The sequence below is a fragment of the Chlamydotis macqueenii genome, chromosome W (assembly GCF_036417535.1).
Source record: "Chlamydotis macqueenii isolate bChlMac1 chromosome W, bChlMac1.mat, whole genome shotgun sequence".
NCBI classification, from domain to species: domain Eukaryota; kingdom Metazoa; phylum Chordata; class Aves; order Otidiformes; family Otididae; genus Chlamydotis; species Chlamydotis macqueenii.
The window spans coordinates 32,455,527-32,482,940 of NC_141592.1; the positions used below are offsets into that span (position 1 = coordinate 32,455,527).

Consider the following 27,414-nt stretch of genomic DNA (forward strand, 5'->3'; position numbering starts at 1 on the left):
GGTATATGCAGCACCTTGGGCTGTCACAAAGTGAGGTCACAAAGGGCCCCATAGTGATCTGTTGCCTGGGCAACCCTCTGTCCAGCGTATGAATATTTGGGCACTCTAATGAGGGCTTAGAGCTGAAAAAAACCCCAGGGCTTTGGACCCGCAAAATGAGGGTTTGGAACTTGCAAATGCAGCTTTGGGCCCTAAAAATGAGGGTTTGAAAGTGAAAATGAGGCTTTGAAACACAAAAATAGGGTTTGAACCCTCAACTGTTGCTTTGGTACCAAACCCTAAGGCTTTGCCCCTTAAAAATCTGAAAACTGAGTCCTTAAAATGAGGCTTTGGTCCCTGAAAAGGAGGCTTTGGAAGCTAAAAATGAGGCTTTGGGCCCAAAAGTGAGCCTCTGGACCCTATAAATCAGGCTTTGGACTCTCAATATGAGGCTTTGGACCTGCAAAATAAGACTTCTCGCATTAAATGGGATGCTCTGGGCCCTTAAGGTGAATCTTTGAAACTTAAAAGTAGGCTTTGGAACTCACACGTGAGGTCCTGGAACTGAAAATTGAGAGTTTGCAGTGTAGAAATGGGGCTTTCAACCCTAGAACCAAAGCATGGCACCTAAATTGAAGGTTTTGGTCCAAAAGGAGGCATTTGGATCATAAAAAGGAGAGTTTGGACTCTCAAGATACAATTTGGACCTGAAAACCAACTGTCTGGATCAAATAAACGATGCTTTGGAGCCTGAACACAAGGCTCTAGGCGTGGCTTTGGACTCTGAAAAGGAGACTTTGCAAACTGAAACTGAGACTTTGGACAATAAAAATCACAGAATCATTGAAAAGAATCATAGAAGCATAGAATCATAGAAGGTTTGGAAGGGACCTTCAGAGGTCATCCAGTCCAACGCCCCTGCAAGGACCAGGGACATCTCCAACTGGGTTTTGTAACTTGGACTGAATCAAGCCCTGAAAACCTTGGTCTGACCCTGTTTCTGAACAGGTGGGACTGCAGACGTCCCGAGGTCCCTTCCAACCTCACTTCTCTTATACTCTTTTGATGATGCTGAGCTTTGTTTCTAACTAGAGCAGAAACCTTCTGGTTTAGGGACAGGAAATCTCCTGGGCTGCAAGTGACCATTTACACCAATTTCTATACCAGTGAAGAAGAGTCAGCACCTCAGCGCGACTCCCTCTGTGAAAGAGTGAAAAGTCCTGGGCAAGGAATTGGGGGTGGGGAAAGGGGCAAGGGGCTCTGTGCACCACACAGAATGATCATGTTTTTGCGCCTGTCGGGCTGTCAGATGTCAGTAAATATCAATGCAAATGAAAAGAAGAAGAGCTGAAGACAAACATGCAAAGCAAAGGAATGTGTCAGCAGACTTCCAGCTTTTGCTCACTTTTATGGGTTTTCTCTTTTTTTTTTTGAAATGGAAAAAGTTTTCCAGGATTGGGAATGGATGTAGGACACAAATATTTTCAGCTGCAGGGACACAGACATCTGGTGCCAGTGCAGATGCCCTGGGAACTCCTGCCCAGCCTTCACCTGCAGCTTGCAAGGAGCTCTGGTCTCCCACAGGTCCTGTGTGACAGATGCCAAACCCAGGCCAGCACCTCAGGTACCCTGGGGCCCCTAAAAGTGGCACTGCCTGTTCATGGTCAGACAGCTAGTACGTTACTGGAAAGGTGCACTATCTTATTTTTTACATTTAGATAAAACATACAAGCACATTTTCCTCAGCTGAAGCATTCCAGCGCTTTTAAGAAATGGCAATGTTTCCCCACCATGACAGAATGGAAACTGCGAGGAAGTGTACTTATGGCAGGAGGAGAAGCATTGGCCTTCCCCTGTACGTGCGTCACCACTACTCTGTTATTTCATGTCCCTCCTCATTCCGGTGTTTCCACCTCTCCTGATGTCTAAGGACGTCTTTCAGCAGACTAAATGAATGCAGGCCCTTCCCATGGCTCCCAGGTTTCCTCATCTGCTGGCTCTTTGGTCATTCACCGGTCTGGTTTCTGCTTTGAGCCTCAGGGAGTTAGAAACGTGCTTCATCTTTCGGGAGTCTAATTAACTGTGAATTCTGTTTTCATCTGTCCTTTCTTACCTCTCTGTCAGGTGGCCGATGAGGGCACTGCTGGGCTTGGGGTGGTGAGGAGCAAGGTTGTCCAAGCAGAGTTCAAGGGACTGCTTTTCCTTCCTTGCCAGACCTCCTTAGGAGACAGCCTGGATCAACATCCATTGGAGAGTGCTGCTGTCCCTTCTTCAGCAGACTGGAGAAGCAGGCAAAATGCCCTTAAGAAGCAAAGCTAACTTTTTATTAAGTACTCGGTGACCTCTTTACTTACGTCCCTGAAACATCTCCACTTAGCTCTACAAGACATGAAGACTTGAAAACATGTGTAGACACCAAAAGGCACATGACAGCTTTCTGCACGGTAATGAGCCCCAGGGTGCTTTGGGTGCTGAGTCCATGAACCTGAGCGACTGCGAGGAGATTTGCACAAACCTTTCCAGGAGTCAAAGTCGGAAGCAAAACCCAAAGGACCCTGAAGCATTACTGGGTCCCTCTGAGGGCCACGACTGACACAGCCTCTCCATGGACTTGTTGCAGCAGATAACTGGAGGCCATGATAAGAGGCAGGGAGAGGTAAGGACCAGGCAACGCTGGTGCTGAGAAAACCCTTGGTTTGTTTGACAAAAGATGATGAGCAAGGCCTGAGCCCCATCCCTAGGGAAGGGAGCTCTTGTCCCTTCGGTGTTGCTCAGGGCTCTTCCTGCACATGTGGGAGGTGCAATGCCAAGTGAAGGAGAACGGTTTCACAGCTCCTGGCCTCCTGGGGTGGGTGTGAGTAGACAACAACGCCCCATTGCCCTGAGGATGATGTGTCTCCTGTTAGGCCTCAATGGCAGGGTCATCAGCCATAGCCAAGGGGACAAAGACCTCCAGTCTTGTTGTCACAACAGGATGTCCCTACCTGTACTGGTGTCTCTCCATCCCCACGAGCTCTTCCTTGAATCACAAAGCCATGGACTGGTCCAGAATCCCTCTGAGGGACTTCTGCACCACAGCACTACCCTCAGGATGACATTTCTTTATCCTCAGGTCCACTCTGGTCCTCCAAAGCTGCAGTTTCTGATGTTTATTCCTTCTCATGCTGTTTCTCACCACAAAAATATAGTGCCATCATCTTAGTAAGAAATTTTCAAGCTGTTTGAGCTACTACTGTTGTTCTCTCAGCCACCCCTTCACCAGGCTAAAGAACTTCATGTCTCTCAGCCTCTCCAACTGATACAGGGAATTAACGGTCTGCTAAATATTGCTTGATGTAGGGGACTAACTGTCCGCTAGAGAATGCCTACCAATCCTGTTTGCCTTGAAACTCACTTAAGCTTATCAGGGACTGGTATGTGTCAAGGACTAATATGTCTAGCAAAGGATGGAATGTTAGTTCCACCACACATTCAGTCAGAAGTCGAGAAACTGCTGAAATCACCCAGTGAAAGGAGAGCACGGGTGAATGACTAAAGTTCATCTAGAGGAAGATCAGACCGCTGAAGAAGTAAACGCCCACCAGAGACAGATCTGAAATGCTAACGCAAGTGGTTTTTTAATAACCCAGCCTCACTTATGCACATGTATGTCTGTATTGTGCAATCCTATGGATATGTGTACCTGCACCGTATAAATTTGGGGTAAAATGTGCTGTTGGTGTGCGTGCTTTTGGAGGAGCGATCCCCCATGCACCAGGTGCCGAATAAAAATGCCTACTTTAGAACTCTCTCCGAGTTGTAGAGTTTGATCCGCACATCAGTTCCGGAGAAAGAATTCTGTATGAGTGTTTGTAAAAGGTAGACAAAAGACTCTCTCCAAAATGTGAAACGGAAAAATCAGAGTGTGAGAAATGCTTGAAGGACTATCTCTGTGTTATACAGGAAGGCTGCAAAAAAGGAAAGAAGCAGAGAAGGAAGGACAGACTCTTTCATCCAGACTGAAACTATCACACTTGGTTTTTGCCAGGTGCCTGTCCCACAGGATGAATTGAAATTCAGCATGGGACCTGAAAACGAAACTGCAGTGACTAGGTTCATCCTGGGGGGTTTCTGGGCTTGATCAAAGACTACAGCTATTTCTCTCTCTGGCCTTTCTGCCGATATACCTGACAACAGTGATGGGGAACGCAACCATCATTTTCCTCGTGTGTGTGGACCACCGCCTGCAAACCCCCATGTACTTTTTCATCAGCAATCTGGCCTTCCTGGAAATCTGTTTTACATCGTCCATAAGCATCAAACTGTTCACGATCCTGAGGTCTGGTAGGAGAACAATCTCACTGAGCAGCTGCTTTGCCCAATCCTATTTCTATTTCGCCCTGGGCTGTACAGAGTTTGTTCTACTTGTTGTCATGTCCTTTGACCGCTGTGTTGCCATCTGCCAGCCTTTGTGTTACGCTGCCATCATGAAGCCTCAGCTCTGCATCCACCTGGTTGTTGCTGCTTGGGTCATAGGCTTCGCACTCGTGAGTTACCGCCTGGTCCTCCTCTCCGAGCTGACTTGCTGTGGCTCAAACAAGATCCACCATTTCTTTTTTGTGACAGCTCCCCCTTATTCAACCTGTCCTGCTCTGACACGAGCCTGCTTTGGAAAATGGACTCTGCTTTCTTATCATTTGTCATGCTGAGATCCTTATGTTTAACTCTGGCATTTTACACGGGCATTCTTTTCTGTGTTCTACATCTTCCAGCAGCCTCTGGGAGGAAAAAAGCTTTTACTACCTGTCGTAGTTCAGCCCCGATCGGGACCAGACTACGCAGTCTCTCTCTCGCTCCCCCCACCCTCCGAGAGAATAGGGGGAGATGATATAAGAAAAACGGCTCAAGGTTTGAGATAAGGACGGGGAGAAATCCTTAAAGTTACCGTCACGGGCAAAACAGACTCGACTTGGGGAAAACTATTCATTTATTTCTAAAACTAGCAGGAGAATGATACAGGGAACAAGATAACCTCCCCCCACCCCTCCCTCTTCCTGGGCTTAACATTATCTATACTACCTCCCCTCCCGAGCGGCATGGGGGGGGGAAGGGAATGGGGGTCACGGTCAGTTCATCACGCGTTGTTTTATGCCGCTGTGTCATCGTCGGGGGAAGAACTCCTCGCATTACTCCTCTGCTCCAGCGTGGGGTCCCTCCCATGGGCCACAGTCCTTCGTGAAACTGCTCCGGCGTGGGTCATCTCTTCCACGGGGTGCAGTCCCTCTAGAACAGCTGTCCCAGTGGGTCCTCCACAGGCCACAGCCTCCTTCAGGCATCCACCTCCCCCGATGTGGGGTCTTCCACGGGCTCCAAGTGGATCTCTGCTCCTCCATGGACCTCCATGTCCTTATCTCAAACCTCGAGCCGTTTTTCCTTATATTATCTCTCCCTATTCTCTCGGAGGGTGGGGGGAGTGAGAGAGAGACTGCATAGTCTGGTCCCGATCGGGGATGAACTACAACAGTCATCGTATGAGACGAGCTCTAAAAACGTTCCCAGAGAACCATGATTCAAATGTACAATTCTGGAATGCAGCTGATAGAATTTTGGTTCTTTAATTGCATCCATAGGGACTGCACGCGCATTAAATATGATTAATAAGTTAGGATGTTGGCTTGCTAGAGAAAGTAATGTAACTATTATTACTTTGCAAGGCCTATTAATGGATGTTAACTCAATAAGGCACGCTACATTACAGAACTGAGCAGCGATTGATTTGCTACTCTTAGCTCAAGGCCACGGATGTCAGGGTTTCGAAGGCCTGTGTTGTATGAACCTTAGTGACCACTCGGGATCAATTCACGTGAGTATTGATCAACTGAAGGCTTTGACCCAGCAATTGAAGTTACATTCAGAAGACGACTTCTTTGGTTTTCTTCCATGGTTTGGGAACCTTGGGCTATGGCTTAAAAGAGTTTTTATTTTGTGCTTATTAGGGATATTTGTCTTTTTTCTGATTTGTATCTGTACTCCATGTTTTTTAACTTGTGTGCAACGAATGATGGAACGCAGTATTAACAAGGTTATGCTTTTGCATGTCAATGTAGCGCTTGCTTTGGCTCTCTTAAACAAAAAGGGGGAAATGTAGTGGATGGGAATATGAGCAAGTGCATCGATGTGAGCGAATGGAGCAAAGTGAGTAATGCAGATGGAATATGGGTGAATGTATTGAAGCGAACAGGACCTGAGCACAATGGCCAAAGCAAGATTACGTGCTGAGAAGCAACGGTACGATGGACAAAGTAAGAAGTAAGTGATGAATAACAATGCTACAACATCAATCAGGAGTGTGAAGCTAACTGGACAAATAGTGGGGTGGTAGAGATTGTGCAAATAGTTGTCCTATAGGAATAGAAATCGTAGACAAAGAGCATCCGGGTAAAGAGTATAAAATCCTGCTTGTAATGATAAACGCGCCCTCAGTGCTGCACTTTGACTCGCTTGCTGTCTCGCTCGTTACTTTGTCGCCGTATGCCACAGAGACATCAAACCACCACCCGAACAATGGAACTTTGGTTAAACCGTAGGATTAGGGTCTTCCTGTTATCTTGCAACCAAACTCCTGTTGTCCTGCGAGCCTGAATGCAGAGCTGATGCTGAGAAATTTACCCCTACACTGTCACTGCGCGACAACATAACGACCCCCCCTACCAGGATCCCATCACAGACACGGGATGACACAGACACGGATGCCATGGAGTCAGCTCTCAACTTACTGCTGCGTCACATCGCAATATATACCCGTACGTACACTACACAAGCCCGTACACCCGCTACGCACGCGAACACACCCGCACCTTACGCCCATGTACCCATCCGCGCCTAGCACGAGGCGTTGCATCAGAAAGCGCGCGAATCGTTGTGGACCGCCCTTCCTGTGCACGTGCAGCCCCGCTCGTAGCCTTGTTGCTGCCTTGCAGGGCCCCATAACGTACAAAGACCTCTGGCTCAGACAGGGTGGGTTCATGCACCTGGGAAAGTGAAGTGGGTGTAGGCATTCCTGGACAAACCAGCTTACCACACATAACATGCCCAAAAGAGAGAAAGTTCAAGAAAGGAATCAGAAATCACTGCAGAAAAGGCACAAACAGCTTATAGGTACTGAGGGACAACTGATTCAATCAGTTTCTTCAGCACATCTCTGAGCTCCTGGTTCCTCATGCTGTAGATGAGGGGGTTCACTGCTGGAGGCACCACTGAGTACAGAACTCTCACCACCAGATCCAGGGATGGGGAGGAGATGGAGGGAGGCTTCAGGTAGGCAAACATGGCAGTGCTGATAAACAGGGAGACCACGGCCAGGTGAGGAAGGCACGTGGAAAAGGCTTTGTGCCGTCCCTGCTCAGAGGGGATCCTCAGCACGGCCCTGAAGATCTGCACGTAGGACACAAAAATGAACACAAAACAGCCAAAGAATAAACAAATACTAACCACAAGGACTCCAATTTCCCTGAGGTAAAAGTCTGAGCAAGAAATCTTTAGGATCTGAGGAACTTCACAGAAGAACTGGTCCACAGCATTGCCCTGGCAGAGTGGCAGTGAAAATGTATTGGCCGTGTGCAGGACAGCACTGAGAAACCCACTGCCCCCGGCAGCTGCTGCCATGTGGACACAAGCTCTGCTGCCCAGGAGGGTCCCGTAGTGCAGGGGTTTGCAGATGGCAACATAACGGTCATAGGCCATGACGGTGAGGAGACAGTACTCTGTTACAGTCAAGAAGGGAAAAAGAAATATTTGTGCAACACAACCCAAATAGGAGATGGTCCTGGTGGCCCAGAGGGAATTAGACATTGAATTGGGAACAGTGGTGGAGATGCAGCCCAGTTCGAGGAGGGAGAGGTTGAGGAGGAAGAAGTACATGGGGGTGTGCAGGTCATGGTCACAGGCTATGGCAGTGACGATGAGGCCATTTCCGAGGAGGGCAGCCACGTAGATGCCCAGGAAGAGCCAGAAGTACAAGAGCTGTATCTCCCATGTGTCTGCGAAGGCCAGGAGGAGAAAGTGGGTGATGGAGCTCCTGTTGGACATTTCGTCCCTCTGGGCAGAAGGGCACTTTCTGTGTGAGCGAAAGACAGTGAAAAGCTAGGACAGACTTTTCTCAGCAAAGCCTGTCAATTTCTTGCAGAATTCCCCCCTTGTATGAGGTTTGTGCTGGTTGAGTTGAGTAAGGATCACAGGTAAGTGCAAATGAACCTAAACTGCGGTCCAACAGAACCCCTGTCGCTCCAGCCAGCAAGTCGGCTTTGTCGGGGGCCCAGCTGAAGTGTCTCTATACCAATGCATGCAGCATGGGGAATAAACAGGAAGAGCTGGAGATGTGTGCACACGAGCAGGGCTACGACCTCGTTGGCATCACGGAGACGTGGTGGGATGACACATACGACTGGAGCGTCAACATGGAGGGGTATAGGCTTTTTAGAAAAGACAGGAAGGGGAGACGAGGAGGGGGTGTCGCTCTCTACGTCAGCAACCGGCTGGAGTGTGTGGAGCTCCGCCTGGGGATGGAGGAGGAGCTGACAAAGAGCTTATGGGTCAAGATTAGAGGATGGGGATGGACAGGGGATGTTCCGGTGGGGGTCTGTTACAGGCCGCCTGGCCAGGAAGACAGAACAGACGAAGTGCTCTATAGCCAGATAGGAGCAGCCTCACAGTCACAGGCCCTGGTCCTCATGGGGGACTTCAACCACCCTGACATCTGTTGGAGAGAACACGGCAGGGCACAGGCAGTCCAGGAGGTTCCTGGAATCCGTGGACGACAACTTCCTCCTGCAGGCGACAGAGGAGCCGACAAGGAGGGGTGCCATGCTCGATCTTGTGCTCACCAACAGGGAGGGGCTGGTGGGGGATGTGAAACTAAAGGACAGCCTTGGCTGCAGTGACCATGACATGGTAGAGTTCAAGATCCACGGGGCAGCGAGGAAACTACATGGCAAGCTCTCTGCCCTAGACTTCAAGAAGGTGGACTTCGGCCTGTCGTGGTTTTGTTAGTGAGGGGGGGCCTAAGGTGGTAGCTTCTGTAGGAAACTGCTAGAAGTCGCTCCCCTTTGTTCAGTGGACTCGGCCAGGCCTAGGGCGCACCTGCTGCTGGCCAAGGCCGAGCTGATTGGTAGCAGAATGTTCCGTGATAACGCCTCTGTGATAACGTATTTAAGAAGGGGAAAACAGAAAAAAAAAAAAAAAAAGAAGAGAAGATGTGAAGAAGCTGAGCGGGGGCAGAGGCACAGAGAGGGAGGCGCAGTCCTCATGGGCCTTGCAGGCCTCACCCTCTGGCCTCTCGCCAGGTGGCCGACTGGGCCCGACTCAGTCCAGCCCGGCTGCAAGAAGTGGAGAGGAGATGAGAAGTGAATAAGATGTAAAAAAAGATCCTGAGAGATGTAAAAAAAGATCCTGAGAGGCTCCGGAAGAAAAAGAGAGTCTATGTCCTCTGGAAGAAGGGACAGGCTACTTGGGGAGATTACAAAGAAGTTTCTAAGGTATGCAGGGAGGAAGTTAGGAAGGCAAAAGCTCAGCATGAACTCAGATTGGCCACTGCAGTAAAAGAGAACAAGAAATCCTTTTACAAATATATCAGTGGTAAGAGAAGAAATAAGGAGCATTTACACCCTTTACTTGATGCAGCGGGGAATGTGATCACTGAGGATAAGGAGAAGGCTGAGGTCCTCAACGCCTTCTTTACTTCTGCCTTTAATAGGCAGATCAGTTATCCTCAGGGCACTTTATGCCCTAATCTGGAAGTCTGGGATGCCAGGCCGAGTACACCCCCTGTGGTACAGGTGGAGACAGTTAGAGAGCTCCTTCTCCATCTGGACTGCCACAAGTCCATGGGACCGGACGGGCTCCATCCTAGGGTGCTAAGGGAGTTGGTGGGGGTGATTGCCGAGCCGCTCTCGGCCATCTACCAGCGCTCCTGGTTATCTGGGGAGGTCCCGGAGGACTGGAGGCTTGCCGATGTGACTCCCATCTACAAGAAGGGCTGTAAGGAGGATCCGGGGAACTACAGGCCTGTCAGCCTGACCTCAGTACCCGGGAAAGTTATGGAGCAAATCATCTTGGGTGAGATCACTCGGCATATGAGTGGCATCCAGGGGATCAGGCCCAGCCAGCACGGGTTCACGAAAGGCAGGTCGTGCTTGACCAACCTCATTTCCTTTTACGACTGGGTGACCAGACTGGTGGATGAAGGAAAGGCTGTTGATGTGGTCTACCTGGACTTCAGCAAGGCCTTTGACACGGTCTCTCACAGTATTCTCCTAGGGAAACTGGCTGCCTGTGGACTGGGTAGGTATACCCTTCTTTGGATAAAGAATTGGCTAGGGGGCCGTGCCCAGCGGGTGGTGGTTAATGGAGTCAAGTCCAGCTGGCAGCCTGTTACAAGTGGTGTCCCCCAGGGGTCGGTACTTGGGCCCATCTTGTTCAATATCTTTATTGATGACCTAGACGAGGGGATTGAGTGTACCCTCAGTAAGTTTGCAGATGACACCAAGTTGGGTGGCGGTGTTGATCTGCCTGAGGGTAGGGAGGCCCTTCAGAGGGATCTGGATAAGCTGGATCACTGGGCTGAGCTGAACGGCATGAGGTTCAACAAGGCCAAGTGTCGGGTCCTGCACTTTGGCCACAATAACCCCATGCAGCGCTATAGGCTCGGAGCTGAGTGGCTGGAGGACTGTGAAGAGGAAAGGGACCTGGGGGTGTTGGTTGATGCTCAGCTGAACATGAGCCGACAGTGTGCCCAGGTGGCCAAGAGGGCCAACGGCATCCTGGCCTGCATTAGAAATAGTGTGGCCAGCAGGAGCAGGGTGGTGATCATCCCCCTGTATTCGGCACTGGTGAGGCCGCACCTTGAGTATTGTGTTCAGTTTTGGGCCCCTCACTACAAGAAAGACATTGAAGCCCTGGAACGTGTCCAGAGAAGGGCAACAAAGCTGGTGAGGGGTCTGGAGCACAAGTCTTATGAGGAGCGGCTGAGAGAGTTGGGATTGTTTAGTCTGAAGAAGAGGAGGCTCAGGGGAGACCTCATTGCACTCTATAGCTTCCTGAAGGCAGGTTGTGATGAACAGGGGTTTGGCCTCTTCTTCCAGGCAACAAGCAGGACCCGAGGAAATGGCCACAAGTTGTACCAGAGGAGGTTTAGATTGGACTTGAGGAAAAACTTTTTCTCTCAAAGAGTGGTAAGGCACTGGAACGGCCTGCCCAGGGAGGTGGTGGAGTCTCTGTCCCTGGCAGTGTTCAAGAGGCGGCTTGATGAGAAGCTACAGGATATGGTTTAGTAGCTGTGACAGCAATGGTAGTGGGAAGACGGTTGGACTAGATGATATTATAGGTCCCATCCAACCATGTGATTCTATGATTCTATGATTCTATGAACCTTGCTCCTCACCTCTCACACCTCCCCATTGCTGTCATTGGCCACCTGGGACTCACATCACTGCTCCTTGCATCACACTTCTCCACTGATCTCCACCGCTGGATGTTACAGCTCCACTGCGCCAGCTCCCTCCTGCTCTCCTCCGAGAACTGCCTGCGCACAGGCACAGCAGCAATTTTCCTTTTCACAAAGAGAGCAGGAAAATGTTTCCTAGACAATAAAGCACACTGCACAGCCCCACGCCAAGTACAGGCTGCATCCCATGAGATTGCCTTTCTGCAAAGGAGAGCCTTACAAGAAATATTTTAGGCAGGCAGATGGAGAAGAAAACAAAGGTGTTTATAGACAGAACTAAGGAGTTGGCTGAGGAGACAACTGGGCTTCTGAAAGACAGGCAAGCTTTTAACTCCCTGGAGCTCAGAGCAGCAACCAGATGGGTGCGAGGTATCTGAATGAACAAAGTGGTCTTTGTCCAGACAGCCTGCACCTGAAAAGACGATGTGAGAAACAGTCCTTGTACCTGATGAGGAGCAGCTGAGGGAACTGGGGTTGTTTGGAGAAAAGGAGGCTGGAGGGTAGGAGGCTGAGGGGAGACCTTATTGCTCTCTCCAACTGCCTGAAGGGAGCTGGAGCAAGGTGGGTGTTGGTCTCTTCTCCCCAGGAACAAGTGACAGCAAGAGAGGAAACAGCCCCAGGTTGCACCAGGGCAGGTTTGGATTGGATATTAGGAAAAATCTCTTCACTGGAAGGGTTACCAAGCAGTGGAGCAGGCTGCCCAGGGAAGCGTTGAGTCACCATCCCTGGAGGGATCTAAAAGACCTTAGGGACACGGCCCAGTGGCGGACTTGGCAGTGCTGGGATAACGGCTGGCCTCAAGGCTCTTAGGAGTCTTTTCCAACCTAAACGATTCTACCGACCGCTGACGTGAAGCACAGGGAGGTGGGGAACGCTCTTGTGCCGGGCACAGACACTGAAGCTCTGGCAGCACACGGAGCTGTTACCTGACAGCCGTTCACAAGAAGCATTTCCACCCCACCTTGTGCTTCTTGGGGTCAGGGCTGCGGAGCACGCCAGGAGCACAGGCACCACCAGCGCATGGTGTAAATGGTAACATGCAGCCGTTACAACACAGGTGTAAAATGGATAAAGCCTTCTTTTATAAAAGCCAGTGGAACGGACAATTAGCGTTACACGTGAGCAGACAGAGCAGTACAAAGCGGGGTGGAGGCCCCGCACTCTGCCAGGCTGCAGCTCTGACGTATCCGGGCAGAGGGACCTTCAGGTGGGCAGAGGGTATCCGAAGGGTGGGGAGGACACAGAGAAGCTGGAAGGTGCCCAGAGGCCATGGCCCTCTCCCAGGAGGCCACCAAGGGGCCCTTGGCGCAAATCCTGTCCCGTACAAAGAACAGCCCAATCCTGTGGGCTGAACTGGAGGTGATCTGGCCAGGGGGAGCCTGGGGACTTGTGGTGCCAGAGGAAGGGTCCTTCTGACCCACAGCTCTGCAGTGCTCTAGCAAGAGGTGAAGGAGTGAGGACAGCCAGGGCAGGCTGGAAGAAGGCAGAAGGGCTCTGCCAAAATCTCAGGGAGGAAATAATTGCTGAAGCTTGGAGCTGAACCAGGGACCTTTAGATCTTCAGTGGAATGCTCTCCAGCTGAGCTACTTCAGCCTTGCCTCAGCAGCGCTTGTCCCAGTTCCACCCCTGCCAGGCCACAGGCTAACACACATGATGACAGCTCCTCGGCCATGTTCCCAGGAAAAATCTGTGCCCAGTGCTGGGCAGAGTGGACCTTGCCTCTCCTGTTCTCCATGGCCAACTGGGCTCCAGGTGTGGAGCAGGTGCCAGCTGACACTGGGAGTGCCAAAATATGTGTTTGGCCTCAGTTACAAGGGTGACAGTGGCGAAGGCAAGTAGGCAGGCCATGCCTGTGCAACTGTGAGGGCTGAAGGTGGAAGAAGTGTGGGGCTGGTGGAAGACCTCTCTCATGGAGAGGAGAGGGCCCTGGGGAGGCAAAGCTTGTGCTGCTGCCATAGGGTTTTGCTTCATACTTGCAAGAGCAAGAGTGGTTTTTCAATGTTTGAAGGCCATATTTAGGGAGAAAGAAGACTTGAAAACCTTTACGGATGGGGAATGCCCAACCTCTCAGGACAATCTCTTCTAGTGCCTGTGTGACCTCATCAATATGACCTCATGGTCCTCATCTCCCACCTGAACATCCTTTCAGCTTTTCTCCCTTGCCTCTTGTCTTCCCACCATGCATCACAATGAAGAGCCTGGCTCCATCGTAACTGCCTGATGGGTACTGAATTGCTGCTGTGAAATTTCCAGAAGCCTTCTTGTCTCTATGCTGACAGTCCCTGTTCCCTCAGACTTTCCTCAGGTGGAAAGTTCTCCAGCCGCCTGCACACTGACACACACCTGGGCTGGTGACCCTTCACTGAACGTGCTCCAGTCAATCATTGTCTTTCATGTCCTGGGGGCAGGAGGCCCCAAAAGCAGTGCAGAACTGTGCCCGTGGTCTGGTGAGCACTGAATAGAGGGGGAGAATCCCTTCCCTTCATCTCCTGGGCAGTTCTCCTCTCTGAAATCCGTTAAGATCTTGTTGGGCCAGTCTTCCAACCTGTCGAGTTTCCTCCAGAAGGCAACCCTCCACTGTATGCTTCGTTCCTTTGCCTCCATTTCATGTCATCTGCAAATTCTATCAGCCGCTCCAGGACACTGATAACACCATCAAGTCCCAGGAGAGACCCCAATGCATCCAATCACTCTTTTACTCCCCTCTTTGCCCACCTCTCAAGACTGCAGCTTCCAAGGTTCCATACAAGAGCATTGTGCGAGATGGTGTGCGCTGGGTTGACCTTGGCTTGCGGCCAGATGCCCACCCAGCCACAATCTCACTGCCCCTCCTCAACAGTGTCGGTGCGCACAGAGTGAGCAAACCCTGCTCTCACCAGATCCAGAGGGAAGAAGGCCTGGGCTGCACAGCGCTGGCAGGAGGCCGTGAGACATTATGGTCAGTGGAGATCCGACAAATAAAGGTGGTGGAGAAGGGAAAGAGAGAATCCCAGCTCTCCGTGTGCAAAATAACTCCAGCGGGGCAGATGGACACCTGTACAGGTTTCCGTGCATGTCCTGAGTAGGAAGAGGTTTCGTTATCCTAAACGTGGGCACTTGCTGTCATTTCCGTTTGCCAAAGGAATTTCCCAACAGCCTCCACGATGAAGCCCCAGACACTGCCCTGTCCCTAAGAACTGCTGCACCTGAGCCTGCAGTCTCCTGCACAAACCTTGGGCCACCTCGGGCACCTCAGCTGTCACCAGGGCTTTGCATCTAAAGAACTCCCTGCTGCCCTCCATCTCCAGTAAGGAAGAGGGGAGCTGAGAGAAAGAGCTCACAGGCAAATGCCCTTTTGTGCTGAGCTGAACAGGGGCAAGAGGAATCCCAGCTCCTGTGGGTTTGTGGTGTGCATGGAAGGGAGCAGAGTCCTCTTCTAGCGCCAGCACTACAGACCCAGGGTGAGATGCCTGCACTGACTGCGCTGAATCCCTTCCCTCAGCAGGGGTAGAGGAGATCCCTCACTTTGGGTATTCTGCCTGCTGACGGGACAAGGCCAGGTGATATTTAGAGCTGACTCTGTCTGTGAGCAGGAAAATGGCAGTGCTTGAAAAGACGTGACTCTTCTCTCCCAGCTGAGGAGCAAAACCCCAGTGGTGGCTGCAGCCTGTTTGGCAGCAGGTTCCCCTGCAGCCCCAGGGACAGCTGGAGGGAGCCCCGAGTGGACAGAGAAAGTGCCGCCTTGGGCTGGGCCTCTGCTGCTGAGCTGGGCTGGGCTCCTGGCATGGAGGGAGCTGATGGCAAGCGGGCAGCGCTGCAGAGAGGCAGCGGCTGAGAGAACTTAAAGGCAGTTGAGAGCGGGAGAACGCTGAGAGGTTAGTGAGGAGGAATCTTCAGAGCCCTCTATGTGGTAAGTCTCTGGGTGCAGAGCAATTTAGCTGTTGTTCCTGGAGAGATCTCCCAGAGCTTGTGCATCTGACAGTTTATGGGATCTGTCAGGAGGGCTCTCGGTTTCTCAAAGGGGAAGTTGGTGCTGCAGAGCAGGGCTTGCCTGCTGCAGCATCAGAGGGACAGGGCACGACGGCTGCCTTCTCCCAGGGATGGCTGCAGGGCTGTGCAGGCGGGTGTGCAGGCAGGGGTGCCCAGGGCTGTCCTTCAGAGCAGGGTCCCTGCAGCCCAGGGGCTGTGTGCTGGGGCAGGGACTCTGCCGCCTGCCAGGCTCAGCACTCAGCCTGCCCGGGGAGCTCCCAGCGCTGCTGTGGGGAGAAGCTGTGGGGGGAAGGAGCGACCCCCAGGATGGCAGGGTCCTTCTTCTGTTGAGAGGGTGCTGTGTGGGTCAAGGCTGCTCAGAGCTTCAGCTCAGTCCTACAATTTTCCTATAAGAGGATTGAAGGAGATGTTCAAGGCAAGGATTAGTATAGAAATAAGGACCATTTCTGGTTCTGTATTTTCCATTTGCACTCTTGGGGTATAGAAGGAGAGAAGGATAATAGATTTCTGAATTTTAGTAAGTTAGACTCCTTAGCTAAAACTTTGAGTTACCAGCAGGTGTTCCAGGAGTCTCCTAATGCACTTTCAGCCACTCCTCTTCCAGTAGACACAGGTAGCGTTACCTTTGCTGGACCCATTTACTTAGTCTGAGCCATCCTTTTTGCTACCTGCAAACAGGAATATTGGTCCTCGCCAGTGCCCTGAGGAAATCTCTAGGCAGAAGGGATACAATCAGGGAAGGAGAGGAAACTAAATTCAGAACTGTTGTGGTAGGGAGAATTCAGAAATCTGTGTATATGATCACCTGCAATGCTGACCCGTTCCTCTGAGCAAGCCCCCTGGCCTCCTCTCCCACCCACCAGACCCTCTGCCCCCAGGGCTGGGGGGTCCCAGACATGAACCCCCTCCTGTGAGGCCGGAGCTCCAGCAGAGCCGTGGTGCAGCTCTCCAGCCACGTGTCCACGTCCCTCTGCAGAGCACAGGGGCTGAGAGCAGCTGCCCGGTGATGGTGGTGTCGGGGAGGGGGCATGCACAGCTGGGGGAGGGGGACGCTGTCCTGAGTGCCCGCCTGCCTCTGCCCTGCCTGCTGGCAGCCAGACCCTCGCTCTGTCTTTGCTTCTCTCTCCACTTGTCTCTGTTATTGCTGTTGTTATTTCGTTCTTGCTGCCAGGCTTGCTGGGGAGGTGCAGTTTCAGCTGCAGGGTTGCACCCGGATCTTGTGGGTCCTTCCATGCAGCCATGTCCATGGGAACAAGTGTCCCAGCTTTCCTCTCAGCTGTGGGGCTGTGGGCAGTGCAGTCTGTGGGGCTGGAGAAGAAGCTGGTTTCCCCTGAATCAGATGCTGTTGTTAGAACACGTGGCCATGTCCTTGAGGTGTCCTCCCAAGCTGTGACACACCCTCCAGAATGTGAAGCTGTCCCCTGGCACAATTTGTTATCTGGAAGCCCCATGGAGAAGCACTGTAGGGTTGGTGAAATGAGCCCTGCATGTCCTTGGCTGGAGGTGGGGTGCTGTGACCTTGAGAAGGGGTGAGACATTCAGTGGTCAGCACAGCATCCCTCTGCTCTCAGCAGTGTCTGGTTGTTTTTCAGGGTAACACAAGAGTGTGATCACCCTCCACCTCATGAAGAACAAGCCCAGGGCAGCTGGGAACAAGTCGGAGGCACAGACCAGCTCCCCTCACTCTGCACTAAGCCACCGGCAATCCTCTGGCCTCACAGGACTGGCTCTGTTCTCCCTGAGGGCAGCAGAAATGCTGATGGTGTCTGACATCCAAGAACACTCCCCCGGTGAGATGGGGGAGCTTTAAGAACCCCAGACCTCTCAAACTGCCTTCTGCCATCCCCGCTCCTCAGCAGTGGCAGTGCAGATGGTGACAAGCCTTTCTGCGCCAGGGGCTGTTTGGTCTGACAATGTGAAACACCTGGACTGACCCCTGCCCCCAGAGTTCTCATGAACCCACTGCTGCAGAGCAGGGCTGGCTCCTCAGCAGGCAGTGGGCAGAGGCCCTGCAGCTCATGGCATGCTTGGCCAGCACAAGCCACAGCTTCAGCCAGTGAGCTGAAGGAAGGTCTTCTGGAAAAGGAATGGCGGCTAGGAGGGTGGGAGTGTAGCAGGGTGAGGGTCATGGAGAAAGGGTTTTTATCAGAGAAGTCTCCCCTAACTCTTCATTGATTCTTCCTCTAAGAACAGGGTGCCCTGCTTGGAGGCAGACCATCTAACCACAGCTCCATCACCCAGTTCCTCCTCCTGGCCTTTGCAGACACGCGGGAGCTGCAGCTCTTGCACTTCTGGATCTTCCTGGGCATCTACCTGGCTGCCCTCCAGGCCAATGGCCTCATCATCACCACCATAGCCTGTGACCACTGCCTCCACACCCCCATGTACTTCTTCCTCCTTAATCTCTCCATTCTTGACCTTGGCTTCATCTCCACCACTGTCCCTAAATCGATGGCCAATTCCCTCTGGGGCATCAGGACCATTTCCTACTCAGGATGTTCTGCTCAGGTTTTTTTCTTTTTGTTTTTGATCTCGGCAGAGTTTTATCTTCTCACTGTCATGGCCTACGACCGCTACGTTGCCATCTGCAAACCCCTGCACTACGGGACCCTCCTGGGCAGCAGAGCTTGTGTCCACATGGCAGCAGCTGCCTGGGGCAGTGCTTTTCTCATTGCTGTCTTGCACACAGCCATTACATTTTCCATTCCTCTCTGCCAAGGCAATGCTGTGGACCAGTTCTTCTGTGAAGTTCCCCAGATCCTCAAGCTCTCCTGCTCACACTCCTACCTTGGGGAACTGGGGCTTGTCGTGTTTCATGCTTTTTTATTTTGGTTGTGTTTTGTGTTCATTGTTGTGTCGTATGTGCAGATCTTCAGGGCCGTGCTGAGGATCCCCTCTGAGCAGGGACGGCAAAAGGCCTTTTCCACGTGCCTCCCTCACCTGGCCGTGGTCTCCCTATTTATCAGCACTGGCACATTTGCCTATCTGAAGCCCTCTTCCATCTCCTCCCCATCCCTGGATCTGGTGGTGGTGGCAGTTCTGTATTCGGTGGTGCCACCAGCAGTGAACCCCCTCATCTACAGCATGAGGAACCAGGAGCTCAAGGAGTCCATCAGGAAAGTTATTTCAGAAATGGTTTCAACAGCAGTAAATATTCCATCACTTTTCAGTAATGACTCTCAGGATGCCCGTTGCAGTTCTGTCCTTGTTTTGCTGTTTTATTATTTAATTTCTTATTCATTTGCTGTACTGGGTTTTTAAATTTATTTTCTTACACAAATGCCTGAATCCATCTCCACTTCTCTTGAGGAATGCTCTAACCTGGATCTGATGTAAAAGTCTGTCTCTCAGTGGGACAGAGCTGCTACTCCCATAACATCTCTGAAATAAAATGGGATCACCCCAGTGCACCGACTGACGTTTGGGCTCTTTTTCCAAAGCTGGTGTCAACAACAGGCCCAAGGAATTTCACCCCAAAAGGGCCTCTTTCTACTTGGCATTTTAAGAGTAAACTCATGGTTCCGTTGGTAACTGTTAGAGACCAAGGGTTGGATTTTGGACTCACCCATTGGTGTGCAGTGACCATGGAGATGGTGAATGGTCAGTGATGTACACACCCATGGCTTTCTCAGACATGACAGTGCAGAAGAAATTCTCCAGGAAGGAAATCTGGACCTTCCTGGAGAGACCTGGGCATCTACACAGACAACATGTGCTGGGGTAAGCGGTGACTGAAACCCCGCTCAGTGAGAGATACCCAAGGCTGAGTCACTCAAATGGAAAAATGAGAAATGCCGGTATCTGCAGGGAAAAACCAACTGACGCTCCCAATCTCACACAGACCAAGTCCAACAAGGAACAGCACCTTTGCAGCCAGCACACCAACAACAGAACACACACATCCATGGGCAACACAACTGTCCCCAGCATGGTCCCTTCTCAGGCTGATCTGGTGGGAAGGTCATGAGTGGTCTGTTCATCCCCTGCAGCCCCTACCAACGGGCACAAACACCCATGGTTTCTCCAGTGTGGGCCTGAGTTTGGGTCTACCCGAGTTTCCTACCCAGACTTGGAGGCATTACCCACTTGGCAACTTCAGCCTTGGGTGTCTCCACACTCTGGTGTGCTCCTTCTCCAGCGGTTGCTCAGGGCTCTTCCTGCACATGAAGGAGGTGCAATGCCAAGTGAAGGAGAACGGTTTCACAGCTCCCGGCCTCCTGGGGTGGGTGTGAGTAGACAACCACCCCCCATTGCCCTGAGGATGATGTGTCTCCTGTTAGGCCTCAATGGCAGGGTCATCAGCCATAGCCAAGGGGACAAAGACCCCCAACCTTGTTCTCACAACAGGATGTCCCTACCTGTACTGGTGTCTCTCCATCCCCACTGCAATCACAAACCCATCGGCTGGTCCAGAATCCCTCTGAGGGACTTTTGCACCACAGCACTACCCTCAGAATGACATTTCTCTATCCTCAGGTCCACTCTATCCTCAGGTCCTCCAAAGCTGCACTTTCTGATGGTTTTCCTTTCTCATGCTGTTTCCCACTATCAAAAAAAAGAAGTGCCATCATCTTGGTAAGAAATTTTCAAGCTGTCTTGAGCTATTACTGTTGTTCTCTCAGCCACCACTTCAGCAGGCTAAAGAAACACATGTCTCTCAGCTTCTCCAACCATGACCCCAGTCGCTTCTTGGAAGACTTTCTCTGGTCACATGACATTTCATAGAAGCATAGAATCGAATCATAGAATCATTAGGGTTGAAAGGGACCTTTAATGGTCATCCAGTCCAACCCCCTTGCAAGAAGCAGAGACATCTCAAACCAGACCACATTGCTCAGTTTCCTCATCCAACCTGGCCTTGGATGTTTCCAGGGATGGAGCATCCACCACCTCTCTGGGCCATCTGCTCCAGTTCCACCACTGACCATTCCACTGCCATTGTTTCCTAATATCTAATTTAAATTTACTTCCCTCTAATTTGAAACCTTTACCCCTCGTCCTGTCACAACAGGCCCTGCTGAAGATTTTCTCCCCTTCGTTCCCTTAGGCCATCTTTAGGTCTTGGAAGGCCGCTATAAGGTCTCCCCAGAGCCCTCTCTTCTTCAGACTGTAGAGCCCCAACTCTCTCAGCCTGTCTCATACTAGAGGTGCTCCAGCCCTCTGATCATCTTTGTGGCCCTCTTCAGCACTCGTTCCAACTGGTCCATGTCCTTCTGATGTTGGGGGCTCCAGAACTGGACACAGTACTCCAGGTGGGGTCTCACCAGAGCAGAGGCAGATTCCCCTTTGTTGACCTGCTGGCCACCCTGCTCTTGATGAAGCCCAGGATGCAGCTGGCTTTCTGGGCTGCAGGGGTGAATTCCAATTCAAATTCTCATGTTGAGCTTCCTGTCCACCCTCACACCCAAGTCCCTCTCCTGAGGGCTGCTCTCCATCCATTCTCCACCCAGCCTGGATTTGTGCCTCGGATTGCCCCAACGCACGTACAGGACCTTGCACTTGGCCTTGTTGAACTTCAGGATATTTGCATGGGCCCAGGTCTCCAGCCTAGTCCCTCTGGACGGCCTCCCTCCCCTCCAGTGTGTCTACAGCACCACACAGCTTGGTGTCATCGGTGAACTTGCTGAGGGTGCGCTCTATCCCACTGTCCATGTTGCCGACAAAGATGTTGAACAGAGTCAGGCCCAATATGGGCGTCTAGTCTCATGCAGCCTTAGTCTAGTTTCTGGTGAAGCAGCACTAGAAGCCAAAAAGTCCCACACTGCTCACCAGTAACAAACGTTGATGTGTTACCAGGGGTCTCTGGGGTCCCTGGAGCCATCGCAGTGACAAGGGGGAGAGCACTGCCTGGAGTAGGGCTGTGGCTGGCACGAGGAGATGGGGTCTGCAATGATGTTCCTGGGACAGTTTCTCCTGACTGTTCATGCAGCAACCAGCCAGGCTGGATAGCTGGACTGAGGGACTCTTCTAGAGAGCCCCCATGGGCATGGAGATGGTCTACAGATCCCCAAGTTCTCCTCTCTATGCTGCCTTTTCTCGTAGGGGTCACAGAGGCTGCCAGCCCCACAGAGGACCCAGGCGACCCCTTGTCCTCTCTGTGGTCACAGCTGGGCCCCAGTCCTCCAGCACAGCCCCAGCTGAAGAGCCTTGTCCAGGGGTGACTATTAGGGTAAGGATGATACATGGGGAGGGGAAAGTCATCTCAAGGACATGTGCTGGGCATTGGGACTGAAGGACCACAGCAAACTGGCGTGGCTTCTGGGTCAATACTTCAGTGCAAGCACTGACACAGGGTCCCAGCCTTCCTTTCCATTCCACCCTTCAGGAGGGACAATGGCACTAAGCCATGGCAAGTGGTGGACAGCAATCCTTCTCCAGCCACTTCACAGGCCTGGTGGAGCACCAAGGCAGTGAGGACTTCTGGCTCTTCACCATGAGCGTGCTTTAGGCTCCCCAAACTCTGGGTATTATCCTGGAGTAGCTGCACACTGGATTTTTTCTCTCCAAGGTCATTTCCAGCCCTGGTCAGCTCCTGTCTGGTCTCTCCCCATGTCTACTCTGATCTGTCCGGGTGCTCCTGGCCCTTCCCTGTGACCCCCACAGGGCCCCAAGCTGGCAGTGATGCTCACAGTGCCAGTGTGCTGCGGGACCATGGGGTGACCCCCTGTTCTGGTTTTGTTAGTGAGGGGGGGCCTAAGGTGGTAGCTTCTGTAGGAAACTGCTAGAAGTCGCTCCCCTTTGTTCAGTGGACTCGGCCGGGCCTAGGGCGGACCCGCTGCTGGCCAAGGCCGAGCCAATTGGTAGCAGAATGTCCCGTGATAACGCCTCTGCGATAACGTATTTAAGTAGGGGAAAACAGGAAAAAGAGGAGGAGAAGATGTGAAGCAGCTGAGCGGGGGGCAGAGAGGGGGAGGCGCGAGCCTCATGGGCCTTGCAGGCCTCACCCTCTGGCCTCCCGCCGGGCAGCCGACTGAGCCCAACTCGGCCCGGCCCGGCTGCAAGAAGTGGAGAGGAGATGAGAAGTGAATAAGATGTAAAAAGGATCCTGAGAGGCGTCTGCCAGCCTGTTGTGAGGAACGGCTGCAGACGCCAAGGTCAGTTCAGAAGGAGGGGGAGGAGTAATATGGCTCCTGGCCAAGATTCCTCTGCAACTCGTGGTGAAGACCATGGTGGAGCGGGTTGTCCCCCTGCAGCCCATGGAGGCCCACAGAGGGGCAGAGATCCACCTGCAGCTCGTGGAGGACCCCACGCCAGAGCAGGTGGAGGCCTGAAGGAGGCTGTGGCCCGTGGAGGGCCCGCTGGGGCAGCTGTTCTAGAGGGACTGCACCCCGTGGAAGAGATGACCCACGCCGGAGCAGTTTCACGGAGGACTGTGGCCCGTGGGAGGGACCCCACGCTGGAGCAGAGGAGGAATGCGAGGAGTTCTTCCCCTGACGATGATACAGCGGCGTAAAACAACGCGTGATGAACTGACCGCGACCCCCATTCCCTTTTTCCCCCCCGTGCCGCTCGGGAGGGGAAGGTAGTAGAGATAATGTTAAGCCCGGGAAGAGGGAGGGGTGGGGGGAGGTTATCTTGTTCCCTGTCTCATTCTCCTGCTAATTTTAGAAAATAAATGAATAGTTTTCCCCAAGTCGAGTCTGTTTTGCCCGTGACGGTAACTTTAAGGATTTCTCCCCGTCCTTATCTCAAACCTTGAGCCGTTTTTCTTATATCATCTCCCCCTGTTCTCTCGGAGGGTGGGGGGAGCGGGAGAGAGACTGCGTAGTCTGGTCCTGATCAGGGCTCAACTACGACACCCCCACTGGCTGTGCTGGTCATGTTGGGAAGCAGATGCAGCTGGATGGGCCACGCTGCCACTGAGCTCCTTCCCAGCCGTCCAAAGCTGTGGAACGGGCTCAGAGCATTTCTCCTGACGCGAGATGTTTTCCAGTGTGCACACTGAACCATCCGTGGGCTTTTATTGAAGGAGACATGAGTCACCCCCCAGTCTCTTTTTCATTACCTTGCTGGGTCTTCACAGCCTCCCCTGGCACAGCAGAGCTCTTGTTTGCTTGTGAATACTTAAATATAGCGTTGTGCCTCTGAGTGACCCCACCTTGGATGGTCCCTTCTATTGGGAAGCCTACCCCCACACACATGGTGTCCCTGTAGGTGCCCTCTGCTCTTCTGGGGTCTCTAGATTCCCCTCAGAAAGGCAGGAAGCTTCCACTCAGCTCTGCTGCCTGCAGGAAAGCCCTGGGCAGGCAACTTTGAGCCCCTTCACTGTCTCCAGTGGCACTGGACAGCTGCAAGTGAGAGCTGAGCTCAGCCCTCGCTCCCCAAAACGTCTCCCTGTGCCCTCTGCCCGTCAGCCCACTGAGAACCAAGCTCAGCCACAGGCCATGGCTGTTCCCGGAGCCTGGTCCTGACTTCAGCAGGAAGAAGAGCCCAGCCTTCAGGAGCTGCCCTTGGGAAACACCCTTTTATTACAGAGCTGATGCTCAGGAAGCCAGCTCTGACACTGTGACGGCACATTTACCAAAGACCTCTGTATCATTCGACTCATCTTCTACACCCGGAGATGTGAAGTGAGTGCAAACATTGCTGTATGAACATGACATCAGAGCTGAAAAACAAATACAGCAAAAGCTGCCCTGAGGAAACCTAGGATCAGGCTGTGAGGACAGCTGGGCAGCTTACTGCTGCTGAAGGTGACCCCATTGAATCAGTTTCTTCAATGCTTCTTTGAGCTCCTGGTTCCTCATGCTGTAGATGAGGGGGTTCACTGCTGGAGGCACCACCGAGTATGCAACAGCCACCACCAGATCCAGGGATGGGGAGGAGATGGAGTAGGGTTTCAGATAGGCAAAAAAAGAGGTGCTGACAAACAGGGAGACCACAGCCAGGTGAGGGAGGCACGTGGAAAAGGCTTTGTGCCGTCCCTGCTCAGAGGGGATCCTCAGCACGGCCCTGAAGATCTGCACATACGACACAACAATGAACACAAAACAGCCAAAAAATAAACAGGATGTAACCACAAGGATCCTGACTTCCTTGGTGTAGGATTTTGAGTAAGATAGCTTGAGGATCTCGGGAATTTCACAGAAGAACTGGTCCACAGCATTGCCCTGGCAGAGTGGCAGTGAAAATGTATTGGCCGTGTGCAGGACAGCGTTGAGAAACCCACTGGCCCAGGCAGCTGCTGCCATGTGGACACAAGCTCTGCTGCCCAGGAGGGTCCCGTAGTGCAGGGGTTTGCAGATGGCAACGTAGCGGTCGTAGGCCATGATGGTGAGAAGAAAAAACTCTGCACCTAACAAGAAGAATAGAAAGAAGACCTGTGCAGTACATCCTGTGTAGGAAATGGCCCTGGTGTCCCAGAGGGAATTGGCCAGGGATTTGGGAACAGTGGTGGAGATGGAGCCCAGGTCGAGGAGGGAGAGGTTGAGGAGGAAGAAGTACATGGGGGTGTGGAGGCGGTGGTCGCAGGCTATGGCAGTGACGATGAAGCTGTTGGCCAGGAGGGCAGCCAGGTAGATGGCCAGGAAGATCCAGAAGTGCAAGAGCTGCACCTCCCGCGTGTCTGCAAAGGCCAGGAGGAGGAACTGGGTGATGAAGCTGCTGTTGGACATTTTCTGCCTCTGGGTATGGCTATCTGTTGAGAAGCAAAAGGCAGTTCTGAGTTAGGTCAGACTTCTCTGAGCAAAGCCTATCGCACATCTCATAGCAACCCTGCACTCAGACTCTTTTCAGGAAGATCTCTCTGCAGCTCCCTCACCTGAGCTCTGGGCTTTGCTGGCTGAGAGGACCATTGGGAGCAGGGCCTCTGTAACGGGCCCCTGAGGAATTCCTCTGGCTGTGCAGCGAGAGGGAACTAGGACCGCAGGGTGATCTCCAATTAAATGTACTCGTGTGCTGTCAAAGGGCTTTTCGACATCGTTGTCCGCAATTTGCCCAACTGCAGAACAGAGCTGAGGGGGTTTTCTTGTGTTTATTTTGTTCCAGTTGCACCTGCCACATTTAGGAGTGGTTTTGGACAGTTGATGTCCCTGGCATTTCTCGTGCACTCCACGTGAAATCCTGTGGGTCCTGAGAGGCAAAGGGACTGTCCCTCAGAGCAGAGGGAGGAGAGCGGCTCTGCCCATCAGTCCTGGTCTCAGCTGTCCTGCGCTGGCAGGCTGGAGCTGGAGGATGATCACACTCAGGGGTTCCCCTGGAAAGAAACTGGGCACTGCTGAGAGCAGAGGGACCCAGGTTCAGAGAGCAGATTGACAGACTCCTTGCCTTTTCTCAGGGTGCTTGAGGAGGATCTCCATCCTCCCCTCCCACACTGGGACACAGAGGGATCGTTACAGTTGCCCCATAAAGCTGCTCGACAGCATTTCCATGGCCTTAACACCAAGGTGTCTTCTCCATGGGGATCCTAGGTAGCACACAGAGACTATGGGAGACTGGATAAGTCCTGAGGTAGAGCTGAAGCTGTGAGAAGCCCTGATCCACACAGCACTCTCTTGAGAGCAGAAGGACCCTGTCCTACCCTGCTGGGGGTTACTACCTTGACCGAGATTTTCTCCTAGCAGAGCTGTGGGGAGATCCTTGGACAGTCTGAACACTGATGCTGCCAGACAGCAGAGTCCCTGCCCCAGCACAAAATCCTGTGGGGTGCAGGGACCCTGCTCTGAAGGACAGCCCTGGGCACTCTGCCTGCACACACACACCTGCACACCCCTGCAGCCATTCCTGGGAGAAGAGAGACATCACATGCAGTCCTCTGATGGTGCAGCAGGGAAGCCCTGCTCTGCAGTGTGTCCTCCTGCTCCACGCCAGAAAAGCCAGGAGAGTCATCTTAATAGGTCCTACTGACTCTGCTGTGTGCCAGGTCTAGGAGACACTTCCAGGAACGCAACCGCATTGCCCTGCAGCCTAAGACTTACCATGTCAATGGCTGTGAAGATTTCTCCCCAGGTGAGCTCTGAGCTGCCCTCCCAGCCCAGGCTGTTAATAATGTCTCTCTCAAGTCCCTCTCTTCCCCTCGCTGCCTTCAGGCAGAGCCCTCAGCCCTGCTGCGCTTGGCAGAGGAGCTGCTCCTGGGCAGAGCTGTCTCTCTGCAGCGCTGCCCGCTTGCCATCAGCTCCCTCCATGCCGGGAGCCCAGCCCAGCTCAGCAGCAGAGGCCCAGCCCAAGGCAGCACTTTCTCTGTCCCCTCGGGGCTCCCTCCAGGTGTCCCTGGGGCTGCAGGGGAACCTGCTGCCAAACAGCCTGCAGCCACCACGGGGGTTTTGCTCCTTACCTGGGGAGGGACACTTCTTTCCTGCAGTGTCCTTGCTCCCATTGGAGAACGTTTTAGGCCCAAGCATCACCGTGTCATTGTCCCATCTTTAGACAGGACACCCAGACAGGGACAGGGAATTATCTCATTTACCGTTGCTGAGGGAAGGCATTCAGCCCCAGGCCCTGGCTGCAGTCCTCAGCTGCCCCCCATGCCCAGCACAAACCCACGGGCAGTGGGATTCCTCCTGACTCCCTTCAGGCGCGCACACCACAGACACCTGCAGGTGACCCTGTGGGCGCAGCTCCCGTGCTGCTTACTGGAGATGGAGGGCAGGACTGAGCTGTGCAAACGCCAAGGCCTGGTGACATCTGAAGTTCCAGAGGTGGTCCAAGGCACGTGGAGCTAGCTGAAGCTTTAGCGGAGCAATGCTGAGGGCACCATCTGGGGAAATGGAGGGACATCTGGGGATCTGACAGGCTGGATGGATGGGCTGATGTGAATTGCTTGAGGTTCAACAAGGCCAAATGCCAGGTCCTTCACTTGGGTCACAACAGCCCCATGCTGCACTACAGGCCTGGGGAAGAGTGGCTGGAAAGCTTCCTGCTGGAAAGGGTCCTGGGGGTGCTGGTAGACAGCCGGCTGAACACGAGCCAGCAGTGTGCCCAGGTGGCCAAGAAGGCCAACAGCATCCTGGCTGGTATCAGGAACAGAGTGGCCAGCAGGAGTAGGGCAG

At 52.7% G+C, this 27,414-nt stretch overlaps 3 protein-coding genes across 3 annotated transcripts; 2 read left to right on the forward strand and 1 right to left on the reverse strand.

Moving 5' to 3' along the window:
* Positions 1 to 2,584: 2,584 nt before the first annotated feature.
* Positions 2,585 to 14,523, forward strand: LOC147596619 (olfactory receptor 6E1-like). The gene is given in 6 exon segments (XM_086769475.1): positions 2,585 to 2,635; positions 4,007 to 4,089; positions 4,091 to 4,571; positions 4,574 to 4,766; positions 6,095 to 6,153; positions 14,182 to 14,523. Coding segments are annotated over 6 exon segments (1,209 nt in total).
* Positions 14,524 to 17,051: 2,528 nt separating this feature from the next.
* LOC147596620 (olfactory receptor 14J1-like) lies at positions 17,052 to 21,588 on the forward strand. Its single transcript, XM_086769476.1, has 3 exons — positions 17,052 to 17,217; positions 17,616 to 18,596; positions 21,470 to 21,588. The coding sequence occupies exons 1-3, from the start codon at positions 17,052 to 17,054 to the stop codon at positions 21,586 to 21,588; spliced, it is 1,266 nt and encodes a 421-aa protein (XP_086625602.1).
* A 2,517-nt stretch (positions 21,589 to 24,105) lies between these two features.
* Positions 24,106 to 25,041, reverse strand: LOC147596621 (olfactory receptor 14A16-like). The gene has a single exon (XM_086769477.1). The coding sequence runs from the start codon at positions 25,039 to 25,041 to the stop codon at positions 24,106 to 24,108; it is 936 nt and encodes a 311-aa protein (XP_086625603.1).
* Positions 25,042 to 27,414: the final 2,373 nt, after the last annotated feature.